Source organism: Phyllobates terribilis, unplaced genomic scaffold (assembly GCF_046119375.1).
Source record: "Phyllobates terribilis strain yellow unplaced genomic scaffold, ASM4611937v1 Scaffold_4__5_contigs__length_816908805, whole genome shotgun sequence".
Lineage (NCBI taxonomy): Eukaryota > Metazoa > Chordata > Amphibia > Anura > Dendrobatidae > Phyllobates > Phyllobates terribilis.
The window spans coordinates 409,122,797-409,144,902 of NW_027362764.1; the positions used below are offsets into that span (position 1 = coordinate 409,122,797).

Consider the following 22,106-nt stretch of genomic DNA (forward strand, 5'->3'; position numbering starts at 1 on the left):
TACAAAAGAGGACAGTGCAGACCTACAGAGGGATTTGGATAAGCTGGGTAGGTGGAGCATTAAATGGCAAATGAGGTTTAACGAGGAGAAATGTAAGGTCATACATATGGGAAGGAAAAATGGAAGTCACCAGTACTCACTGAATGGGAAATCATTGGGGAATTCAGATATGGAGAAGGACTTGGGCATCTTGATTGATAGCAAACTAAATTGGAGTGCCCAAAGTCAGGCGGCTGCTGTAAGGGCAAACAGGTTAATGGGATGTATCAGAAGAGGTATAGCTGCAAAGGATGAGAACATTGTTCTTCCACTGTACAAAGCACTGGTCAGACCACACTTGGAATACTGTGCTCAGTTATGGGCCCCACTATATAGAAAGGATATAAATGAGCTTGAAAAGGTACAAAGGAGGGCAACAAAATTAATAAAGGGAATGGAGGGACTGCAATACCCAGAGAGGTTGGCAAAACTAGGACTATTCAGCCTGGAAAAGAGAAGGTTGAGGGGGGACATAATAAATGTGTACAAATATGTTAGGGGACAGTATAGAGACCTTGGCCGGGATTTGTTCAAAAGGAGGAATATTACGGTAACAAGAGGGCACTCACTAAGACTGGAAGAGAAAAGGTTTCAGCACCAGCATAGGAAGGGGTTCTTTACGGTAAGAGCAGTGAGAATATGGAATTCACTGAGTGAGGAGACGGTAATGTCGGATTCACTAAACCAGTTCAAGCGGGGACTGGATGCATTTCTAGATACCAGGCAGATTTCTGCATATACTTAAAAATAAAATAAAATAGTAGGTTGATACAGGGATTTATTCTGACTGCTGGTTTCAGAGTCGGGAGGGAATTTTTCCTCAGGTGAAGATTGGCTAAATCATTTGGGGTTTTTGCCCTCCTCTGGATCAACTTTAGCAATTACAGAACTAACAGGTCGAACTTGATGGACGCAAGTCTTTATTCGGCTTTACTTACTAACTATGTATTATTAATAATAATAATAATAATATGTTGCTTACCTCATGCAGGGCATTGCAGTAGCTTAGGTATTTATGGTTACGACCACTCATAGTAACAGTTAGTTAGCGGTTAGTGGTCATATCCATGGATACCTAAGCTACTGCAATGCCCTGCACATGGGGTAAGTGACATAGCGAATCAGAAAAACTACACTACATTTCTAATTGAAAGTATTTGATAATAAATATTATTAATAATAAATATTATATTATTATTATTCCTACTACATATTGGGAATAGGATCTTTTAGATGGGAATACCCCTTTAACATCAATGGGAGAAAAGCAAATAGTAAACATGCAATATATAGAAATCCTGTTGACACTGGCTTTATTTTCAACTTTACTGAAGCCCTTTTTTTTTTTTATATGAAAATAATGATAAACATCACACAAATTAGAATATGGTCATATAAATAGTAACCAGATCCATTCACAGCAAATCTATGGAGTATTACAGTTGGCAAGCCACACTTAAAGGGAAAGTCTGGTCACAACAAATCGATGACTTATCCATGGGGTAGGTCATCATTACATTGTGACCGGACAACCCCTTTAACCTCTTACTGTAATGAATATTGTATGGCTATAAAATAGACAACCTGTGCTGCCAAACCATGTCCAATCAGGATCTACAGGAAATGACCATATTGTCAGGAAAGATGGGAACAAAATCTCCTTATTAAACAATTCCTTCTTAAGGAAACCATCAATAGCCAAAAAAGATAAGTTTGTAACTTCACTACTTTTGTATAAAGGCAAGCAACCTATTTAATTTGGGACTAACTGTACCAAATGTATTAAACATGGTGAAAATGATGACATACTATACCATTTCTTGGCATAAGTCTTAACATATATAGTGATGCCATTGCAAGTAATATAACTATGCACTAAATTGGAAGGCTGAAAATAGATACAAATTCATCCAGTATATCCGAAATTTCTGCAATATTGATCAAGAGGAATGCAAAAACCCCTATGAGGCAAAAGTGATTTTTTCATATACTTTTGAACATCTAAAAGGTTTGTGCACACGGCGTGTACGCTCCATAACCAGCCTGAAAAAGAGCTTACTAGTCATGAAAAAGAATGAACACATGCACTGAAACCTAAACACAGCTTGCTGGGCCTATGTGCAGTCTTTATTGCTTTACAAACATGATTGGTTAACCCCTTAAGCCCCGTGGGTGGTTTGCACGTTAATGACCGGGCCAATTTTTACAATTCTGACCACTGTCACTTTATGAGGTAATTACTCTGGAACGCTTCAACGGATCCCCCTGATTCTGAGATTGTTTTTTCGTGACATATTGTACTTCATGATTGTGGAAAAATTTCTTCGGTATCTCTTGCGTTTATTTGTGAAAAAAACGGAAATTTGGCGAAAATTTTGAAAATTTTGCAATTTTCAAAATTTGAATTTTTAAGCCCTGAAATCAGAGCGATATGTCACACAAAAGAGTTAATAAATAACATTTCCCACATGTCTACTTTACATCAGCACAATTTTGGAACCAAAATTTTTTTTTGTTAGGGAGCTATAAGGGTTAAAAGTTGACCAGCGATTTCTCATTTTTCCAACAAAATTTACAAAACCATTTTTTTAGGGACCACATCACATTTGAAGTCACTTTGAGAGGTCTTTATGACAGAAAATACCCAAAAGTGACACCATTCTAAAAATGAAAAAGTGAAAAAAAAAAACACTTTTTCATTTTTATGAATCAATTTGTGAAGCACCTGAGGGTTCCAAGTGCTCACAATGCATCTAGATAGGTGCCTTGGGGGGTCTAGTTTCCAAAATGGGGTCACTTGTGGGGGAGCTCCAATATTTGGGCACACAGGGGCTCTCCAAACGCAACATGGCGTCCGCTAACAATTTGAGCCGATTTTCCATTCAATTTGTTAGCGGACACCATGTCGCGTTTGGAGAGCCCGTGATGTGCCTAAACAGTGGAGCTCCCCCACAAGTGTCCCCATTTTGGAAACTATACCCCTCAAAGATTTTATTAAGGTGTATAGTGAACATTTTGAACCCAGAGGTACGGCACATTATTTGTTTACATTAGGTCATTATATTGAATAAGTTGTCATTATTCTTGAGCGCAAGTGCTCGCTACTTGAGTTTGCATCGGGTACTCAGGTATGCACCATGTACAGCGTGTGCTCGAGTGACATGCTCGAGTCCCTGCTCCGCATGTTTCACGGTTATTATACACCCAAAAAAAACATGCGGGGATCGCTCGTGCATGGCAGGCAATCCCCGTAAAGTTTTTTGGCCGCGAAGCATATGGGGCAGAGACTCGAGCATGTCACTCAAATACCCACGATACTAAATGCATACCAGAGCACCCGATGCAAACTCAAGTAGCGAGCACTTGCTCTCAACACTAGTCGCCATATCGTCATCTTTTTTTTCTTACTTTTGAAAAAAATCCCAACCCCAGCCCTAACCCTAGCACAACCCTAGCCCCAGCACAACCCTAGCCCCAGCACAACCCTAGCCCCAGCACAACCCTAGCCCCAGCACAACCCTAGCCCCAGCACAACCCTAGCCCCAGCACAACCCTAGCCCCAGCACAACCCTAGCCCCAGCACAACCCTAGCCCCAGCACAACCCTAGCCCCAGCACAACCCTAGCCCCAGCACAACCCTAGCCCCAGCACAACCCTAGCCCCAGCACAACCCTAGCCCCAAACCCAGCCCTAACCCTAGCCCAATCCTAACCCAAGAGTTTATTTTTGACGCCGTTCCTTGTGCGGTATAAGTGATTAGACGACTTTATTCTTCGGGTCGGTGTGATTACAGCAATGCCAGAATCATATGGGGTTTTTATGACTGACAGCTGTCACACACTAAAAGACGCATTTTTTGTAAAATCTAGTTTTTGCATCGCCATATTTTGAGAGCTATAATTTTTCCAGATTTTGGCAGACAGTCATGTGATGGCTCGTTTTTTGCGGGATGACTTGACGTTGTTATTGGTGCCATTTTCAGGCACGTGACATTTTTTGATCGCTTTCTATTCCGATTTTTGGGAGGCAGAATAAACAAAAACCAACAATTCAGGAATTGTTTTTTTTTTTTTTTTTTTTATTCTGTTCCGCGTGTGGTAAAATTGATGAGGCAGCTTTACTCTTCGGGTCAGTACGTTTACAGCGTTACCACATTTGTATCATTTTTCTATGTTTTGGCGCTTATACACAATAAAAGCTATTTTATAGAAAAAAATATTTTTTAGTATCGCTTTATTCTGAGAGCTATAACTTTTTTATTTTTCGGCTGATGGAGCTATATGGCGGCTTGTTTTTTGCGGGACGAGATGACGTTTTCAGCGGTATCATTTTTATTTATATGCGTCTTTTTGATCGCGTGTTATTCCACTTTTTGTTTGGCGGTATGGTGATAAAGCATTGTTTTTTGCTTGTTTTTTTTTTTTTTTTTTTACACCGTGTTCACTGAAGGGGTTAACTAGTGGGACAGTTTTATAGGTCAGGTTGTTCCGGACGCGGCGATACCAAATATGTGTACTTTTATTGTTTTTTTTTATTTTTTTTATAGTAATATTTATTGATGGGTACATTATATTTTTATTTTTGGTGTATTATTTTTTTTATTTTTTTATAATATTTTTGCACATTTTTTTTTTTTTTTTTTTTCCACTTTCACACAGTTTATACACTTTATTACTTTGTCCCACTCTGGGACTTTCACTTTTTTTTTTCTGATCGCCTGCATGGCACAGGAATGGAGCACCATCCCTATGCCATGAAGGCTGTCAGAAGTGCACAGTGTGAAGATTGCTTGGAGATGCACTGCGCATGTCCAAGCAATCTTCCTGCTCTCTGGTGACCCGGATGTTGTCATGACGACATCGGGTCGTCATGGCAACACCCGGGAAGCCTTTGCAGACTGCGCTGGAAGCAGGAAGAGGAGGTGAGTATCGCCGATCACCTCCCCTTCCCCCGCAATGCCGCGATCGACTTCGATCGCAGCATCGCGGGGGTTAATGTGCTGGGAGCGGTGCGTGACCGCTCCCTGCACATAGTACCGGGTGTCAGCTGTGACAATCAGCTGACACCCGGCGGCGATCGCGCCCGCACAGCCTGTGTGCGTGCGCGATCGCGATGACGTACTAATACGGGTCTGGCTCTTAAGTCCCAGGGCACAGACGCGTATTAGTACGTCAGATGTTATTAAGGGGTTAAAAGAAGCGACCTGACCATTCTCCAGGCAGCTTCCAATCACAAGTTATAAAAAGAAAAACAATCACAAATCTGTATTGATCTTTGATACATGTGACCACAGTTATTAGGTCCGGCACAGCCTACATTTTATTATTTCTAAACTGAATAAATCTTTCTGGGTACTGTAGTTCACCCATTTTAACTATTGCTTTAGAAGCCTGGCTTTAACACTAGGACTACTGGACTCGTGACCACGCCTAGAACTACTGAAAGGAGTCATTTTGACTCCTTGCTTGTTTTCGTTTATTTTTAGAGTTTCATTTGTGGTTATTTATTAATAATTATATTTTTTGTAATGTATTATTATTGTGAGATCCAACAGTAATGCTTTTGATTGTTTTTTTTCTGCTTTTCTTATTTTTCTACAGAAAATAACAATAATTATAATAGACGTTTTTCAAACATTTTTTTTTATTCAAGTGCACACATATAAACAACAACTGAAGAACAAAAAGCAGAGAAAATGTAGGTGGAGGAGCATAAAAATTAAAATATGGCGCAGAATTCACCTTCTAAACATTTGGTGTTTCGCATTTTAGGCATTGCCTTTGATTTATGGCAGTACATTGCCCACACAAAGACTTACCACAAGTCTTACAATTTCCGACAGATCTATTTTTCTTGCACTTTTCTTTGATCTGGCAAAATTTTGTTTGAACCATCACTTCTGAGCATGTAGAAACTTGGGACGTGGAACCCTTTTCCCTATCTGTGACATAAGGACCACTCAACTCTCTCACAAGCGTTTGCAAAAATGCCTTGCGTGACATTTTTTGGTGGGTAATCTCCTTGAATATTATCCATGCATTTATACCCGCAAAGTCTAAGGCATTTTCAAATGCATGAACAGGCCATCTCCTTGTGCATGTTCGTGTGGTATATTTTCGTGCCATCTGATCCACTACATCTACTCCATATTTTGTTTCATTGTAAAACTTTACCGTTTCTGGAGTTTTTTTAGCGGAATCAGATGCAACAACAACATCTGGATGGACGGAACTCAAAATGACAACATTTTTGTTGGGCTTTCCTTGATATACTGTAAGTGTAAAATTGTCTTCATTTCTAAACAATTTAGTGTTGTACAATTCCTCTTTCATGGATTTTATTTCTTTAGGCACTTCTCGCCTTATCTTGTTCAGTGTTCCCACGATGGTTGTTCCTTTGCTTTTTAGCTGTTTAGCTAATTTTACTGAAGTAAAATAATTATTGGTTGTAACATTGCGACCTTTTTTCAAAAACGGGTCCAATAACTTCATTACCACATGGTCAGCTAAACGGTCCTCAGCACGGCGTGTGTCATCTTTGCCTAGATAAGGGAAGCCATTTGCCAGATATTTGCTCCTCTTATCAACAGCTAGCCAATATTTGTGGCCATATTTATCTGGTTTGGAAGGCATGTACTGCGTGAATGGACACCTAGTTTTGCTTGGGAAAAGTTGCTCATCCACCATTATGTATGGGCCAGGTTTGTAACACGCAATACAATTTTCAATAAACCTGTCCCACACAGTAGAAAATAGAGCAAACTTGTCCGTTTGCAGTCTCTCCGATCGAGTAGATTTCTCATCAAATCTGAGAAACCTCATAATTTCAACAAAGTGGTCCCTAGACATTGTCGCTTTGCAAAACGGTATTCCCCAGTCATTACACCAAATACTGCTAATCGAGTGACGGTTCGTGCCAGATATTCCACGAGCATAGAATATCGCAATGAATGCATCTAGCTCCTCATCAGATAGAGTTTGTTCAGCATTACACAGTAATACAAGCAGGTAAAACACAAGGAAAATGTGAAAAGTTGACATGTAAATTGAACTACATCTATATGAACATCAGGATAAATAAGACAGAGTGAAAAAATTATGCACAAAACTTTATAGCAACATTTAGTGACAAAAGGACCTCAAAATATAGTAGGGAGTCAAAATGACTCCCTTCAGTAGTTCTTGGTAAATTTTGAAAAAAACGCGCAAATTTTTCACCAAAATTATTTATTCTCACAAAATCTTTTTTCACATCATATTTGAGGAAAAGTCACCGAGTTTCAAGCCGGAATTCTGAAAAATGTAGTCACAGAAGAGAAATAAAAAACGAAAGGAGTCAAAATGACTCCATCAGTAGTTCTAGTGCTAAACCCACTCACTTTCTCCTAAGTCTTTCATGTATAATGGTGCTTAAAATATAGAATTCTTAACAGGGTTGTCTAGTGTTTTTTAAAAAAAATGGCTGTGTGTTTTAATGATAAATAGAAGCTTCTTTCTAATTACCTCCTGGTGCTGCTTCTGCCTGTGAGCAGCGCTATCGGTGGCCAATCACAGGCATCACGTGACCCCCGGCTGAAGAGGGCGCTGACATCCACTGACGTCACGACAAGTTGCGGCTTTAGCCAGGGGTCCCTCTTCCACGTTCCACCGGTAGCTACTGGGTTGTGGGCGGGGTTACCCTGCGCGTCACACCCGGCATCCAACGCATGCTCTCCCTGTCCCCATTCATTGGGAAAGCGCATGGTGGATGCCGGGTGTGATGCGCAGGGTAGCCCCGCCCACAACCCAGAAGCCACCGCAGGGACCCCAGCGCTGAGTCGTGCCTCACTTGTCGTGACGTCAGCGGGGGGGGTCACATGATGCCTGTGAGCGGCCACCGATAGCGCCGCTCACAGGCAGTATCAGCAGTGCATGGTAATTAGAAAGAAGGTTGTATTTATCATTAAAACACTGTGGCATTTTTTTTTAAAGTAACAGACAACCCCTTTAAAATGGGTTTATCAGGGTTAATTGTTTTTCCCCTTTCCATACGATAGGGATAACTTACTGATCACTGGGGGTCTGACCACTGGCCCCCCCATTGATCTGGATACCAGGGCTCTGAAAAACATAAAAACAGGTATGAAGAGGCTCTGTAGACTGCCCATCACATCCATTAATATCACATATTACTAGCTACAAGAGGTACATTGTGTACATTATACCTAGGCATCTAGCCGAAACCTTGGCTTTTCCTGTTGCTTTTTAGATAATAACCAATGACAATGAGCACTGACAAATTGCTTTCCCCTAGTTATTACTATACCTGTGGAAGTGTAAACCAGATACTGGGTCTAAAACGGATATAGTTATGGAAGGCATCCAGCACGACGGTAGTAAATAAGCATTGCAGCACTTAAGAACATTGGTGAGGATTATTTACAGTCTGCATGGTCACGTCAGCAGCATCGGACCAGCTCAGAAATACAACCTGCCATTTATTTATAAGCTTCTAGCTCTAAAATGTGCACATATCCCACTAACTACACAAATTCCCTCTGAAAAAAGCTTTCAGAAGCAGCCCATAAAGCATATTTAGTACAGGCTCAGTGTGCTAGGTGCCTGCAGAACATTCCTCTGACAACCTGATAGCCCTCAGTAATAGTAACACCCTAAGTATAGGCGTTACATGCACCGGAGAAGACGTCATCCAATCAGGAGAGCGATCTGAAGGTAAGAAGTACATGTATTATAGAAATAAAAAGGCCTTCAGCTTTGTGATCTCTCACTCCTCAAAAATCATACTAATGCTTCACTATCACAAGGAGCAGAGAGACGATCCAGAGACATGGAAGATGTATCATGGCACTGGAGATGTCAGAACTCTTCATGGACAAGCTAGAACCATTACTAATCTAGCCTCCACAATATAACTAGTGCCGGTCATGGCCACTGGCCTGGGGATATCCTGTGATCTAGGGCAGTGGTCCCCAACCTTTTTTGCACCAGGGACCGGCTTGAAGCAAGATCATTTTTCCATGGCCCAGCAAGGAGGGGTTGGGGTGGGCGGGGCTTTGGTCATATGGGGGCGGGGTAATGGAGGGATTTGGAGTTTAGTGCATACTTATCATATAGTGTAGACCAGGTCCCCTCCAGGAGCTATGCCAGGAGCCCCACATAATGTGCTGTGCCAGGAGCCGCATCACTGAGGCCCCATCACGCCCTGCAGCAGGACAGGGCAGCTGTCCTGACAGCTGCTGTTCAGCTGCATTTACTTCATCCCAGGGGCGGACACAGACTGTAGTGGGCCCCTGTGCAAGAAATTTTTGGGGGCCCCCCCCGCCCTTCATAAGGCAACAAAGTTATGTAAACATAACCCCCCCATGTGCATCTCTCACCCCCCCATGTGCAGCTCACCCCCGTGCATCTCTCATCCCCCTCCGTGCATCTCTCATCCACCCCCCGTGCATCTCTCATCCACCCCCCGTGCATCTCTCATCCACCCCCCCGTGCATCTCTCATCCACCCCCCCGTGCATCTCTCATCCACCCCCCCGTGCATCTCTCATCCACCCCCCCGTGCATCTCTCATCCACCCCCCCGTGCATCTCTCATCCACCCCCCCGTGCATCTCTCATCCACCCCCCGTGCATCTCTCATCCACCCCCCCGTGCATCTCTCATCCACCCCCCCGTGCATCTCTCATCCACCCCCCCGTGCATCTCTCATCCACCCCCCCGTGCATCTCTCATCCACCCCCCGTGCATCTCTCATCCACCCCCCGTGCATCTCTCATCCACCCCCCGTGCATCTCTCATCCACCCCCCGTGCATCTCTCATCCACCCCCCGTGCATCTCTCATCCACCCCCCGTGCATCTCTCATCCACCCCCCGTGCATCTCTCATCCACCCTCCCATGTGCATCTCTCATCTCTCCCCTCCCTCCCATGTGCATCTCTCATCTCTCCCCTCCCCCCATGTGCATCTCTCATCTCTCCCCTCCCTCCCATGTGCATCTCTCATCTCTCCCCTCCCTCCCATGTGCATCTCTCATCTCTCCCCTCCCTCCCATGTGCATCTCTCATCTCTCCCCTCCCTCCCATGTGCATCTCTCATCTCTCCCCTCCCTCCCATGTGCTTCTCTCATCTCTCCCCTCCCTCCCATGTGCATCTCTCATCTCTCCCCTCCCCCCCATGTGGATCTCTCATCTCTCCCCTCCCCCTTGTGCATCTCCCATTCCCCCCACTCCTAGTTAATTGTATTTAAAAAAAAATAAAACTTGTTATACTTACCCCCATGCGATCCCTGCAGAATCCTGGCGCTCGTACAAATCGCTGACACCAGGTTCTCCTGACTTCCGGCCATGTGACGGCGCCGTCACATGACCGGAAGTCAGGGGAATCATGAAGGTGCTGCCGCAGCAGCGCAGCGCTAAGATGTCCCGGACCCGGCGCTTAGCATGCGGCCGGGGGCCCCATGAGGAGAGAGACGCACAAGAGGGGGGCTCCGAGGGGGCTCCTACCGGCCGGGCCCCATACTGGAGTCAGGGCAGTCATGCCCTGATGGCGGCCCTGCTGGAGGCTGGAGGGGCCCCCTCTCCCCGCGGACCGGCTGAAAAACCCCAACGGCCCGGTCCTGGTCCGCGGACCGGCGGTTGGGGACCTCTGATCTAGGGTATAGCAAGTGATATCTTATAGGGCTGCTGTATCCAGAATAAGAATGTACAGCTTACATACTATACTACAGGCCTCAAACGGAACGGAAACCTATGGCATCAAAGACAATATTAATAAGATATTACCCATAACAGCAGAACCTAAATAATCACATCCACATACAATACTAATGCAAAAATACAGCATGTGTGAAGGTTTTTTTTATAAGCAAACTCCAGGCGTGGATACTAATGGATACTAAACATAGGGCAATACAATAGAAAGACTACTACCTTTTCTATTCTGTGCATCTACTCCTCAATTTGGCTTCAAACTACTAATTGAAAATTACTGATCAAATCTGCAGTGTGTGAAGGCCAAAAGTGTTCCTCCCCTACATAACCAATTATAGGGTTGAGCAGTTTATAGAAGTCATATTGTCAAAATGACCATTTTACATTGTCCGCGTTGCAAAAAAAAAAAAAAAAAAGAAATGTCACTTAGTTACTAGAATTGTGGGGAGAAATACAACATTTCATGGAATCCTACTGATTTAGGCAAATTCATATTAAGGAGGTTATTTGATGAGGACAACCTATGCCATATGAAGATCATAGTGGTGGATTCCATGCAGCACCTAGATCCTACAATGGAGGGCTTAGTAATACTATGTTTATATAATACACACAGGAACAAGCATATTGATGAGGAAGTCAGCAAAAATAGAACACAGAAAAAAGGCCATAAGTACATACGCACACATAATGTTACTAAGCAGAGTTCCATAAAAAAGGAAAAATGCTCCCTTAATAAAACTACCACTAGTGTGAGGCAGTGAGGGAGATCATATTCGAGGGATGGTATGTATCCCCCAGGATGCGCATAGAAGATTACTGAACCCGCTGAAGTGCATTGCGATCACAGACATAGCTGTGGTTGCAGTGCAAAATAAAAGTAAGTTTGGACTTGGTCAATCCATTGGAACAAGTCGGATTAAGAAAACCCGGCATGGGCTTTTATTTTTGGAGCTATCTACAGGATAGCAGTGGGCCGGTTCACTCCCTCCAGCTGGGTCTTACAAGTGGCTCATGTCCACAGTTCTCATTTAAAAACCTGCAGAAAAGGTTTGGGTGTGTCAGTGGTATGTTTGGTAGCTGCAGAGCAGGAGGCTCTGTGCACTGCAAGCCTGTGTGAAGGCATAACACAGGACTGTGAAGGCAACGTAACTGGCGCACGTCAACTAAAACGGCGCCTTAGTCTCCCACGGTAACAGGTTTACACGGACTGTTTGGATCACCTGGCTGCGATCCGGAGGACAGCTTTTGAATTTGAGTTGTGAGTTTTGCAAATAAAGACATTTAAGTTGAACTTTCCATGGGTCCCTGCCTCATTACCACACAGTGTGAACACCGCCACACTACAATAGACAATGATGACATAGTTCCGATAACCATATGAATTCAGGCAGTTACACTACAAGACGATCCACTTTGCAGTTGTTTAGCGCAACTTAATAACTGCAATGATTGCTGATACATTACCAACACTGTAAAAAAAGAGCGTTTCACAAAACATGAAGGATGGGACTACATGGCAATGTGTGTCATGTAACATTAAAATCACTGTATCATATAGCAACATTGCATCTAGTTGTTACTTATGGGGTCATATTGCTACCTGCAAATGTTTCCAAATTTTTTTAATGGTCACGCACAACTCATTTTCCATATACTTCAATGTCAGTTTAATGTGACTTGACTGATTATATTTGGATTTTTTCTTAATTAAAGGGACTGTCAGCACAGGATGACTGTTCAAACTAAGTCCCACCGCTCCGTGCTTCACAGTGGGGCCAATAATTTAAATCCACCTTAACACCTTGTTTTCCCTCAATATCCACCCCCTCGACTTTGATTGACAGCTCTAAATTCATAGTCAGAGAAGGGTAGAGAAAAAGGGAGAAACAAGCAGATGGGAAGGTGTATAGAAATGATAGATCCCACCATTTGTGAGGTCACAGATTTCTTGGAAATGCAGCGACAGATAGAAGATATAAAGTTGACAATGGATTTAGTTTTCAGAGACCCGCAGGGTCTTACTGACAGATTCCCTTTAAGGGGGCACATGAACAAACAATATCAGACAATACGGTGTAACATATTTCAACAATTCCAACAAGAGGAGTGTAGTTAATTCAAAGCTGCATGAGCTGGTCACCAGCCAGCCACCAAAATCAGGGCATGGATTGCTGGAATAACACGTGCGCTGCCCAACGCAAGCATGTTATACCAGCACACCAGCAATCCATTCATCCAAACCTGATCAGTTACATGACCAGGAAGGGGGAAAGTGCAGCAGTTCATAGATAAGGCAAGTGGGTCTCGTCACACAATAACATTCCCATCATTGTCACTAGTAACCTCCCAACAGCACGCCACCTTAACTCCTTTGTTTGTCACTACCAAAACCAATGGGGACCTCCGGAGCGACATCGCATTTACAATTTAGAAGGTGAGCAGAGGGGTTTTTATTTTATTATATTTTCTGCAATCAGGTAAGTATGGGTCTACAGATTTCTATGGATGCTTTTTTATAAATCCATCGAACAAGGATTCGTAAGTCCTCAGGCCAAAGGTTTCACCACTGCCTATCTGATTTTATCTTCTGGGATGTCAGCACAGCGTTGATCATTCACATCTTTTCTATAGAAAGGTTAATCAGCATGTTTCAGGTAATACTCAGGATTACCGCTGAACAGTACTATATTAGGATTCTGTCTACACAGAATTGTATTATGCAATTGTGGTACAACTGGAGATGATTGTAGTAAATTAATAGTACAATACAACATATATGGGGTAAAGAAGTAACATCCGCAGTCACATGCAATTGGACAACAGCACTAATTTAAAAGGAGTATTTCCATCTCCAAGATCCAGTAGGTGTAATAATAATAATATTAGCAAATACCTCCAATTAGAAATGTAGTATAGTTCTCCTGATTCGCTATGTCGCTTAACCCATGTGCAGGGTATTGCAGTAGCTTAGGTATCCATGGTTAAAACCACTAACAGCTATCTAACTGTCACTATATGAGTAACCATGGATACCTAAGCTACTGCAATGCCCTGCACATGGGTTAAGCGACATAGCGAATCAGGAGAACTATACTACATTTCTAAGTGGATGTATTTGCTAATATTATTATTACACCTACTACATATTGGGATAGGATCTTGGATATGGGAATACCCCTCTAAGCTATGCATAAGATCACATCAAAGAAGTATTTTTTACCAATAGTGCCTACAAACCCTAGTTATCAAGTTGATACAACTTCTTGAAGAGTCAATAAACCTCTTTATAGTCAGACAGGAAGCCCAGTTTGGATGTGTAAAGTATAAATATATACTCTGCACAAACAATTGTGAATTTCTCCTCAATAAAGATTGATACTTTCTATAGGTGGCACTAGAGTTATAGTCCTCCTCCTCTCTGAAGAGACAATTTGCATATTTCCCAGAGGAGCATTGTGGCTTAAAAGTCTCCTCACCTTAACATGTAAAAAAAAGGAGAACAGGGCACAATGGGTGACTCAGTAATAAAATATGTAGAGGGGTGTGGGAATGGCTACTAACCTTATGGAGTTGTGCACCTCTGCACAACCCCAGTGTAAAGCTCCACAGGCTGCGCTCCTTTCGTGGCTGTCATCTGCTTTCAGCGGTGTTCACAAATCCTGATCTCGCGATGGTGAGTCATGTGATCAGGTTAGTTGCGCATTCCGCCGAGATGGACGCCCAGCTTCACCACCACTCCCTGCAGTGGGACCTGATGAAGGTGGCCTTGTCCACCGAAACGCGTTGTGTGCGTTAATAAATCAGTCATTTTAATTAAATTTTTGCTGTTATTGGCGCTCTGATACCGCTATTCACATTCACTGATTGTTCCTCAAATTAACATGTCACTCTCGTCAAGGAGAAACGTTACCCCTTGGATTCCGATCTGACGCCTCTCACTCAGCCAAACCAGAACTCACACTTTGCACTGATGAGGGGCAGTACCATGAAACACAATGTCTGCAAAATGAGATTCTGGTTCAGGCTTTTATCCGAAGTCATGTGACATGGCTCATTAAAGGGTCACTATTGACTTTTAGGATTGCTACTTCCTATAGGTGGCACTACAGTTCAAGTCCCCTTCCTCTCTGAAGAGACAATCAAGAGAAAGGAAGGACTTGCACATTTCACTCGTTCACTAAAGATCTATAGACTTTGGCTGAGCTTATAGCATACGTGTAGTATTAAGTATTATACCTTATCACAACATCATAAACTGTGTCATTCTTTCTCTGGCCATTATCAGTGTATAACACAACCTCAGGAAGGAAATCCTCCTTCATTTTCATTTCCTCTAAATGGCTTTGAATTTAAGGAACCAGTTCCCACAAAATCATGATTGTATCTATGAATAAAGTAACCAATAGAAAGATTTCTATACATGGTAGCAAGAAGGTTTTGATATACAGCATCCCAGAATTTATTACGTCCCTCTTTCCTATTTTGGGTATGCTCGCCTAAATATTCACACCGAGCCCTCGTTCCATTTATAAGCATAAGGACAGTTATCCTTTCCTAGTTTATAGGTTCTGTCTCGTCTCAGACACAAGTGTGAGACCTAAGATGTGACTGCTTCAGTGTGTGAACCTGTTAATCAGTGATTGCCTCTGAAAAGCAGCTATAGCACAAAGTTCCTTCACACACCCTACAGATCCACAACACTTCTTCCAGGCAACCCTTGTCCTGAAGGGAATGTCATTTAAAGCCCATTACAGTGTGATTTAACTGCAAGATAGTTCTGCAATAAAAGCTTTATGCAAGATTTAAGTAGGAAATATGCATTTTTATTACAAGCGCCAGTTACAAGGAAGCCATTTTTCACAAACCTGCCAGCTATTCCTTTCTTAATGAAAACATTAACTAATTAAGCCACATTTCTCCCACATTACATAAGAGAGGTTTTCTATTTTTCTCCCAAAACCAGAAAGAGTGCCTCAAGTTTCCTCAAGAATAAAATTGTGTATTCAGCAGTCTCTAAATATCACTGTATTCAGTTTGGGGAAAATGGACTGAGAATGCAAAAGTTGAAAAAAAAAAAAAAAAAAGTTTATTCCCATGTCAGACATTCAGGGATCTGCACCTATCAGATATTTGTGGCATGTCATGTGGAGAAGCCATAAATGTCTGAAACATGCAGATCCAACCTCTAGGTTGTTCAACTCAAGAAGTCCTGTTCTTCATATAGTTAGAAGACCCACAACTATAAATAAAAAAGGACACCCGGAATCATTATCTCATGACCGTTGTGAAAAAAAGGTGGACATGCAAGCATGTCTCTCTCTATTCACTTCTATGGCAGTTTTCAAAAAACAGCCGGCTATTTACAGAACTCCTAAAGAAGCAAAAGGAGATCGCCACAAGTGTGACAGCAATTGTCAGCCAGGGGTCGGTGACCCCCATACTCTAGATAGGAGCAGGTCACAGAGGTGGGACTCTCATTACCAGTCAGTAAGGGCATATCCTGCACATGACCCTCTAAGGCAGGGATGTCAAACTCAAATACACAGAGGGACAAAATTAAAAACTTGGACAGAGTGGAGGGCCAACCTTGATATTTATTTAAAAGAATGTCTACAATTGAGGACATATTTCCTTATCTGTTATGGAAACAAATTTAAAAGGGGCTGTCCCACAAACAAAGTACATTTTAATTAATAAATCTTGAGAGCCAGACCACATGATAGTAGCATTGAGTATTTCCTTGTGGTCAGGGACGCACAAAGAAATCATGGCGTCCCATAGCAGAAGTTTTAATTGGGCCCCGCCAAAAAAAAAAAAAAAAAAAAAACGTAAGATTCGGTGGGGTCAAAGAAGAGCATATCTCACAACTTTGCAGCTCTTACAAAGTAATTTTCCTCCTATTGAAGCCCGTAGATCGTTCTTTCATTGCCCCCATGAAGTATGATGCCAACAAAAATGCTCCAAACACAGTATGATACTCCCAGAGTTAATTCTTCCACAGTACTCTCCACACGCGCACGGTATGATGAGGCTTCTGTACCCCCCCTCAACTCACCTGGCAAAGTATGTAACCCCAATACAGTAGGATGCCCCAACTGTGATCCCCACACAGCCCTCCACACAGTATAGTTGCCCCACATAGTCCTCCATATGGTGTCACGGGCCAAATATAAATCACCCTTAGGGCCAGATTTGGCCCGTGGGCCAGAGTTTGACAAGTATTCCCTAAGGCATATCCTACAGATATATATTATGTCTGAAAGATCCACGTCCATCCTCTGATACCCAGATCTATGTAAAGAATGGGACCACCCCTACATTTATTTTCTAATGGGAGGACACCATTGGCCCCCTCAACAGGCACATCCATGACTTGGGGACCACTAATCTTCACATCTAGGTTCGTCCTGCATTATCAGACATTTATGGCATAAATGTCCAAGATGGTAATACCCCTTTAAGTGTGGCAGAGCTCAGCCTTGTAGCAATAAAATACTACTGAGGCTGCGTGCCCACGTTGCGGATTACAAGCGTTTTTGATGCGGATTTTCCGCAGCGTAAACGCTTGTTAATAAGCACCCATGGTCCCAATGAGAATCCGCAAGTCCTATGCCCATGCTGCGGATTTTTCCACAGCGTTTATGCTGCGTTCAAAAATCCGCAGCATGTTCATTAATTTTGCGTTTCCGCATGCGGAATTGCCTTATTCAATGCATGAAAAAACGCAAGGCAATTCCGCATGTCGAAAAGGCGCGATAAACGCGCGCGGAATTAAGCATGCGTTTTTCCGGGAGAGGACATGTGGAAATGAAGCAGAAATTTTCTGCTTCATTTCCGCAACGTGGGCACATAGCCTAAGTATCACAATAATTAAGTTAACACTTCTTCTATATAATAGTATATACAAAATGTGACTTACCATTAAGTTATTGCATAAAATACTGGCTAGACTGCTAATATAACTATATTTCAGCATCCCTTCTCCATGTCAGGAAACGTGGATACAGTCATTGTTTATTACAGATAACGGGGAACTGAGAACAATGAAAGGATTGCACAATTTCTAAGAAATTAAATCTATAGAGCTGGATCACGAGTTACTTCTTGCACCGAATGTTTTACATTATGCCAGTCTGCGTTTGCTTTATGCACATTTATCCGTTAACTAAATAAAAAACAGCTTTATAAAACATGATGGTTTGGCTATTTGGAAAAGTGTATGAAAACTGCTACCAGTAAACTTCAGTGCAAATAACGAAATACATGACTTAAGCCATGTATCCACGTGCAAACACACAGCTTCTTCCCCCTAGGTGTCAGCACCAAAATACGTTAGTAATCTGCTCTGATCATTGCAGCGTTTAATGCATTTTCCCTTTTTAATATGTTTTTACTGCAGAATTGAAGAAGCTTTTGTTTCATTTTTTTTGTTTATTTATAGCAGTAGTAATGGGTTTCTCCACCCAACACTGTAACTTTGTCTTTTACATGTGCGTTTTCGGTCTCTATATAGAAGCCTATAGGGAAAACACGCACCAAAAATACACAATTCAACAGCTTTCATGACATCACATCCACTTTGCTTGAATGTTTGAACTATGCAGGAATATAAAAGCATGTAGCGGACACATACTGTATGTGTATATGGTCTCCTCAAGCAGGGCACAAACCCACCAGAAGGGAACAGACCATGCCCCATATTATACAGGCCGTATCATTAGGCTTGGACCACATACAGACAACTGTAGCACTACAGACACCATACTGTGTTACATCATAGACCAATTGTCATGCTGCCAACATAACTGCTTCTTGTGGTGTTTGCAGGTTACCGGCTGATAGAAGCATGGTTCTCATCATGGGGGAACAGCAGTGCAGGGGTCTTGTGTGTGGTCCTTTAGCTACTACAGATTGATAGTGAAGACATCCTATTCCATAAGTCATGTAGACCCCACCTCATCCAAGACTTCTGGCACCTCAGACAAATTTCTCATATGTGAAAGAGAGTGGTACGAAATTTGCATTAGTAGAGCATAAGGGGGCCGAGTCCATGTAGCTTGTGAATAGAGAGCCTGCATATGATATTCGCTCACATCACACAGCCCCCCACAGTACTGCACATATACACCGCTGTATAACAGGGGGCGGACAAGAGATCCTAGGTGGGATATACCGTATTGATTGTATATCCTATGCATTCATACTACACATACAGCTGTATAACAGGGGACTGACTGTATAGACTAGGAATACAACGGGCAAGTATAGCACTCCAAAATCAGGAGGGCGCTCGGATAGGGTCCAACCCTGTAATATACGCAGAAAACAATCCGGCACTCCAAAACCAAAGAAAATCTTGAATGTACTGTGTCCAATCCAGCATTGTGCATACCCGCAGCGACGCTGTCGCATTCCTGTTGCGCTTTTGATTATAATCGACTCCCTTTATTCCAGCTACCTTGTGCAAGTTTGAGAAAGGTCTGACTGACCGAAACATCACACACACATGCACAATACTGGATTGTACACAAGAAATTCAAGATTTTCTTTGATTTTGGAGTGCAGGATTCTTTTCTGCGTGTATAGTTTATGTAATTCATACTGTAACATCCCCACACTACACATACACAGCTGTATAACAGGGGTCTTTGGGACCTACATATGTTGTAGAGTAATATTACCATGCTGCAAATAGTAATACAAAACAGCTGATAACTGACAGTAAATTCTACCAATGTCACACCATGGCATCCCCAGACTACAGACTGCTACGTATATACACACTTCTTTATCACTGGGCATGCGGGTAGAGCGTATTTAGGTCATAAAGTAATATCACCATGATACAAACATTATCGTATGCATGTCATATAGATAGATAGATAGAATTTACTGCCAGTGCCCTGTTATACACATTATCCATCTATATCATATATACTGCTGTATAACAGGGTAACAGAGAACCAACTGCGGGTCCTAAGTATGTGATATATCAGCATACTACCACACTGATAAACAGATGTGTAACGGGACTGCTGGTATATACTATGCCATAGTGACATGCCCCTTCTACCCAGACAGCTGTATAACAGGGGACTGACAGAATATACTATATCATAGTGACATCACTATAGTACACACACAGCGGTATATCAGGGGACTGACTGTATACTATGGCATAGTGACATCAGCACAGTACACATACTGCTGTATACCAGGGGACTGACAGTGTATCCTGTATATCAGGGCACTGACTGTATATTATGTCATAGTGACATCACTACAGCACACATACAGCTGTATACCAGGGAACAGGCTGTGTATACTATGTCATAGTGACATCACTACAGCACACACCGCTGTATATCAGGGGCTGACTATGTACTATGCCATAGAGACATCACTATAGTACACACACAGCTGTATATCAGGGCAATGACTGTATACTATGTTATAGTGACATCACTACAGCACACATACAGCTGTATATCACTACACTGACTGTATACTATGCCATAGAGACATCACTACACACATACAGCTGTATATCAGGGCACTGACTGTATACTATGCCATAGAGACATCACTACAGCACACAGCGCGGTATATCGGGGGCTGTGTGGAGTGCCTCCTCGCACACGCTCAGCTCTCCGGAGTCCCCAGCACAGGACACAATGCGCGGAGACTTTCCCCTCGGGGATCAGCAGCACAGCCGCTCTCCGCAGTTTGTAGTGTGCACAATACCTGAGAGATGAGGGGGACGAGGGTCTGCTCCACTGATTTGGTCTTGATTTCCAGTCCGCCGTCCATGCTGAAGCCCGAGGAGGAGGACGAGGAGACCCCACTGCTGCTGCACGGAGAAGTAGCCATGACTCGGAGGGCCAGCAGTCCGTGCGTTGTCCTCTCTGTGCTGCAGTCACTATGTCCCTACTGTCCGTCTGCTCGCAGCTCCCGATGGACGTCCGGCTCAGCAGAGCACCTCGGTAATGACGAGAGGCTCCAAACTACAAGTCCAGGACTAGAGACATCCCCGCCACAGATCCACGCTGCGGAGGAGCGCCCTCCACACTGCACTCCGCCTTCCCGCCAAAGCCCCGCCCGGATCCCCGCCCCCCGGGAAAACCGACTGTGAGCCGCCAACTTTCTCACTCTTCTCCAATTCTTATGTCAGATAATACAAAGCAGGTTCCGTGCAGCCGGCGGTCACTGTGCATCCCCGTCCAAGTGTCTGCAACCGGCGGTCACTGTGCAGCTCTGTCCGAGTGTCTGCAGCCGGCGGTCACTGTGCAGCCCCGTCCAAGTGTCTGCAGCCGGCGGTCACTGTGCATCCCCGTCCAAGTGTCTGCAACCGGCGGTCACTGTGCAGCTCTGTCCGAGTGTCTGCAGCCAGCGGTCACTGTGCAGCCCCGTCCAAGTGTCTGCAGCCGGCGGTCACTGTGCATCCCCGTCCGAGTGTCTGCAACCGGCGGTCACTGTGCAGCCCTGTCCGAGTGTCTGCAGCCGGCCTTCACTCTGCAGCCCTGTCCGAGTGTCTGCAACCGGCGGTCACTGTGCAGCCCTGTCCGAGTGTCTGCAACCGGCGGTCACTGTGCAGCCCTGTCCGAGTGTCTGCAGCCGGCGGTCACTGTGCAGCCCTGTCCGAGTGTCTGCAGCCGGCGGTCACTGTACATCCCCGTCCGAGTGTCTGTAACCGGCGGTCACTGTGCAGCCCTGTCCGAGTGTCTGCAGCCGGCGGTCACTATGCAGCCCTGTCCAGGTGTCTGCAGCTGGCGGTCACTGTGCAGCCCTGTCCGAGTGTCTGCAGCCGGCGGTCACTGTGCAGCCCTGTCCAGGTGTCTGCGGCCGGCGGTCACTGTGCAGCTCTGTCCGAATCTCTGCAGCCGGCGGTCACTGTGCAGCTCTGTCCGAATCTCTGCAGCCGGCGGTCACTGTGCTGCCCTGTCCGAGTGTCTGCATCAGGCGGTCACTGTGCAGCCCTGGCCGAGTGTCTGCAGCTGGCGGTCACTGTGCAGCCCCGTCCAAGTGTCTGCAGCTGGCGGTCACTGTGCAGCCCCGTCCAAGTGTCTGCAGCTGGCTGTCACTGTGCAGCCCTGTCCAAGTGTCTGCAACCGGCGGTCACTGTACAGCCAGCAGCGCCGTTATTCCTCTGTGCTGCTGACATATAGTTGTGTTCCTGTGTATGTTTTATAGAGAAATCATATTACTCCGTTTAAGTCCTCATCTACTTCTGCGAAATCACCACTGGAGAGGAGCCTGGGTAATGTAGGCTAAGTCTAGTATGACTATGGGGCTTATTTCAGGCCTGGGGTCAGCAGGTCACCAGTGATTACAGATTGGCAGGTGTCAGTCACTAGTCC

General features: G+C 44.0%; 1 protein-coding gene across 1 annotated transcript in view; it reads right to left on the reverse strand.

Moving 5' to 3' along the window:
- The window catches only part of CTNNAL1 (catenin alpha like 1), a 250,875-nt gene extending 230,032 nt beyond the window's left edge, over positions 1–20,843 (reverse strand). Inside the window, exon 1 of the mRNA XM_073678608.1 lies at positions 20,494–20,843. Within this exon, the coding sequence (XP_073534709.1) occupies positions 20,494–20,619 (126 nt within the window). The 5' untranslated portion in view covers positions 20,620–20,843. The remainder of the gene's footprint in view (positions 1–20,493) is intronic.
- Positions 20,844–22,106: the final 1,263 nt, after the last annotated feature.